Genomic DNA, 4,445 nt, shown 5'->3' with positions numbered 1-4,445 from the left:
TAATTGCAGTTTATGTCTGATATATAAATCGCCTAAACATCTCTGACGTGGCTATTCCTCTCTCTCCATAATCTTTGGCCTTCTCCTCCCTCTCTCTCTCCATTCTCAATGGCGGCGAGAATCGCACTGTTGAAGTACCTGAGAGTGGAAGCTGGGCCGGCACAACTTCGAAACCCTAGGCTAATTGGAGGCTCATTCAGTCAGCTTTTCAGGCGTCAGTTCTCTGACGAAGTAAGAGGCTCATTTCTCGATAAGGATGAAGTCAGAGATCGCGTCATCAATGTCGTCAAAAACTTCCAAAAAGTTGATCCTTCCAAGGTGTTTTTTCTAACATTTCTCATTATATATATATATATATATATATATATATATATATATATATACAGTACTTATAATTTGTTACTCAGGAAATGACTTAAAGTGAAATTAGGGTTTTATTCAGGTTCCGACTAATTTAGGCATGGGAGTGTTTTGTTACACTTCTGTTTTGTGTTTTTAACGTTATCCATTGGCGTTAATAGTAGTGGAGTCAGGAATTTTATACAAGGGAATTCAGAAAAAAATACTAGAATGTCACGCTTGTCATTTGAACTTGAACCTGTTGAACCCATTTTGCCATTTCACTAGACTTTTTCCTTATATCAAGGTGACTCAACAGTTTATATATAACAAAAAAGATTAGATTTTTCCTATTTGCACAGTAAAATTTTGCAACGAATTGGATCCCCTTCCCTCCATTTAGCTCCGCCACTGGGCGTTAATTTGTTGTAAGGCTGCTGGTCCTTTTTGGTTTATACTGTGTGTAATTTTTATCGAGGATAGTGTGATTATATCTTTTAGCTAGAGAATATGGTGATAGATTTTTTATTTTAGAATTGAGAAGATAAAAATAGGAGCTGTACTGCACCTAATGGGGAATTTGATAAAATTCTGGTATTGAGTGGACGCTCAAAAGGATGCTGATGTCCATCTATTAATCAGCTTTAAGATTGATTCAGCCTCAGGGAAGTGGTGTAACTGATATCTGACTGGAGGTAAGACAAAATGCAGCAAAAGTTACGAATAATGAATATGTCCTCGTTGTGGTTCAGCAACTTGTGGATTGCCGATCTATGGCGAAGAAATTGGCTCATTACCTCTTTGTGGTCTGAAAGCCCCAGTCTACTGCCCTTTGTGTTTACTCATGCTTACAATGTTAGGTGGTACTTTTGAATAGTGATAAAGATGCAGATTGTTCCCTTGTAGTTTCTATACTAGTGTTATTAAGAGCTATCACTCCGTCATTTAGAGTGACGGAGAGATATGAGCAATGAGGTAGGGAGCTAATCTGCTGCTAAATATCATGGGGAGGTAACTTGCAATTCGCCCTTATATCTATTGTGCATAATTAAGTTATAGTATAAGTCTAGTGTACAATATGGTGAAGTGTTATCGGTTCTGAACTCTAGCAAGGAAATACAACAAATAGAGAGGAAAACTTCTTCCATAGCAACAAGTTCTTGAGGTCATTGAAGAATAGGATTCTTGTATGAGTTCTCATTATAAATAAAAAAAAAGGATTCTTATATGAGCTCTGTTGAAAGGAAAGAGGTCAGAATAAGTAGAATCTCTATCAATTTCACAACTTAAAAGCGGTGTTCCGAGTCTATGACAAGGCATCGTAGGGGGGAATTGTGATGACACTGCTTTTTAGGATTATTCTCTCACAAATGCTTTGTTATCATGTGAGGAGTGGATAAGAGAAGAAATATTCTAATGACTTGATAATGTAATGAATGCTACACATGCCTATTTACCGGCGTTAAACACAATATACATGTGATATTTGTATTGATGTAGACACTGTCCAATTTTTGTATAGAACTCTGCAAATATTCTTAACTCTAACGTTCTTAAGCTTATATTTTAACATTCTAGTAGGAAATTTACTTATGGAAGAGTTGAAGAGCACAAAAAGGAAATGGAGAGCTTGTCATAGTATGACTCTAGATTTTTAACCCTCGTATTTACATAAACAGTAAATATGTAGATGTGACATACAAAGTAAAAGATTTCTTAAACTAAGAGGAAAACTTCAATAGTTAAATCTCATTGAAATTATGTATTTTAGTGTTAGTGGTTAGTTTCCGTTGTCAAAAGAAGTGTTGGTGGTTAGTTTATGGGAGCAATTTCTCCCTTGTGCTTTTTGGACAAGGTAAATAATTATTAATTATGGAGAACCTCCTATACAAGCCAAATACCAAAAAAGTAGAGAACTTACTCAATATACGATTCTCACTAAAAGATGCAGGGATTTCATGGTTGCACCAAGAGAAACCGAAACATAAAAAAATCATCCCTTATATTAACAAAATCGTATTCTACCCCTTCGAAAGATTTTCTGTTTCTGTCTATCCAAACAACCCACACGAGAGCTAACGGGACATCCATGCCCTAGACCTTCTCTTTGTCCTTCTAAAAGCTCATCTATGTAGCACTTTCTTCACGTTGCCCGACATCACCCACTGCATTCTAAACCAATCCAGGGCCAGCCGCCACAAACACAACGCCACCATTGTACTGCAGAGGATATGATATATGTCTTGGCTCGAATATATGCACATGAAGCACCAACACATAAGCGATTCTCTTCTTTTTAAGGTTTCTGTTGTCAATTTCGCATCTCTAGCTGCCACCCGTAAGAAGAAAGCACCTTCGTGGATGTCCTAAGGATCCAATTCGTTTGGTTAGAGAAGTCCGAATCTTCTCTTATTGGGAATTTATGACTGTAATATTCGGCTATAAACAAACTGTCGCTTTTCAGTCTTCACCCTTCATGTCTATGAGTTCAGTGTATCATTTGGTATGATGTGCTTGTGAAGTAGTTCCACCAGGTTTTGAAACTCGTTCATCTTCCAATTCTGAAGATTCCTCCTAACCACGATTTCCAATGCACATGTCTTTCATGTATTCTACGGATGTGTTGCAGAGTCATCTTTCTCCGGCATGAGTATGACACTCGAAATGTTGGGGAAGGAAACCTCTTAACACACTTCCTATCTCCACACCAACAATGTCCCCCTTGTTTCCCATGTCTATCCCATCTCCCCAAATCCTCTTTCAGTTCTATTTCACGTCAGCACATTCTTGGAATGTCCGTGACTGCTTGTTAATTTTTGTTGCTAGTGATGCTACCACTGTTTCTGTTACCTGTTTATGGTCTTGCTGATGTTTATGTAAATGTTACCTGTTTCAGCCTGGACGCATATCCTTTTCTCTGACAAAAACGGCTGTCCGAATTTGTAGTCTTTAGTTTAGGTTTACTTGTGATCTTTGAGGTTGTTTTCTGCATTTCATTCTTTGTTAGTTTCATGAAGTAGTACTGTTACTATTATATTTACAGATGTCATTTTACATTTACTTGGCAGGTTGTCCCAAATGCTCACTTCCAAAATGATCTTGGTTTAGATAGTTTAGACACCGTGGAAATCGTGATGGCCCTTGAAGAAGAATTTGTGTTTGAGATTCCTGACAATGAAGCTGACAAGATCCACTCGATAAATTTGGCTGTTGATTTCATTGCATCTCATCCTCAGGCTAAATAAAGGAACAACTGTAGCTTGATGAATGTCCATTTCCGTTTATACCTTTCTTTTCACAGTTCAAGTATGAGCTGCTCTTCATCTACTCACTTCTAGCATGTGGTTAATCTGCTCTATGCTCTTTTAAGGATTTGGGTCATTCCAGAAGATGAGTTACCATTATCGGCTAGATTTGTTATAATGTCTTAGACAGCAGTTTAATCTCTATTAGATTTGTGGTCTATGCTGTTAGAAAGATTATTGCTGATGAAAATAAACCTAGCTGCATGGTGGCATGGGACAACATGAAGTTTTTAATCCCTTGTCTTCTCATCGTTGGCTAAGCCAAACATGTCTACAGTTTAATTATTGCCCAGAACTATGATCAATTTGGTTGTGTTTTGTCGTTCTTGAGTGAATCATTTGACTAGATACTGAACATGTTCGCCAATCAGGCCTAATCCATCAAGGCCTACCCAAGCAGGTTAGACCTTATGTCACAGTTGGTCCTCAATTTCTTGTAGGTCATGTTAGCCAACAATGGCTCTACAGGTTATGAGTTTTGGGTGTAATTACACAGTTTGGCCTGTTTATTTGGCCAAGTATGGGTATAATTGAGGGGAGTCAATTACACTTTCCAATTCTCAAGGGGTTGAGAATTGGTGGTAATTACATCATGTAGTCATGAGATGGCTTTCTAAATTCTTTCCTTTTTCTCTTTTCCAAATATTTATCTCTAAAAAAAGGAAGATTCCTGTCATCTTGTCAAATTTCTCCTTAAACCCGAAGCCACATCCTTTTTTTTTTGGTAAGTAATGTATGTTATATAGCAAGTAAAAGATCTATACAGTAGAAGAACATAACAAATCCGAGTCTTGAGCTTCA

The 4,445-nt window shown here is 37.4% G+C and overlaps 1 protein-coding gene across 1 annotated transcript; it reads left to right on the top strand.

Annotated features, from left to right (window-relative positions):
- On the top strand, nucleotides 1–3,949 carry LOC104090771 (acyl carrier protein 2, mitochondrial-like). The gene is made up of 2 exons (XM_009595948.4): nucleotides 1–318; nucleotides 3,408–3,949. Exons 1-2 carry the CDS (start codon nucleotides 109–111, stop codon nucleotides 3,582–3,584), a joined length of 387 nt encoding a protein of 128 aa, XP_009594243.1. The 5' UTR covers nucleotides 1–108; the 3' UTR covers nucleotides 3,585–3,949.
- The last annotated feature ends 496 nt before the right edge of the window (nucleotides 3,950–4,445 follow it).

Source organism: Nicotiana tomentosiformis, chromosome 4 (genome assembly GCF_000390325.3).
Source record: "Nicotiana tomentosiformis chromosome 4, ASM39032v3, whole genome shotgun sequence".
In the NCBI taxonomy this organism is placed as follows: Eukaryota; Viridiplantae; Streptophyta; class Magnoliopsida; order Solanales; family Solanaceae; genus Nicotiana; species Nicotiana tomentosiformis.
The sequence above is the reverse complement of the archived record's forward strand: the minus strand, read 5'-3'. Positions and strand labels throughout refer to the sequence as shown.

Excerpts from the sequence above, each read along its gene's own strand:
- LOC104090771 (XM_009595948.4), top strand. The coding sequence starts at position 109 with ATGGCGGCGAGAATCGCACTGTTGAAGTACCTGAGAGTGGAAGCTGGG. Across the intron at positions 319-3,407 it reads AAAAAGTTGATCCTTCCAAG|GTTGTCCCAAATGCTCACTT; the intron begins GTGTTTTTTCTA and ends TTTACTTGGCAG.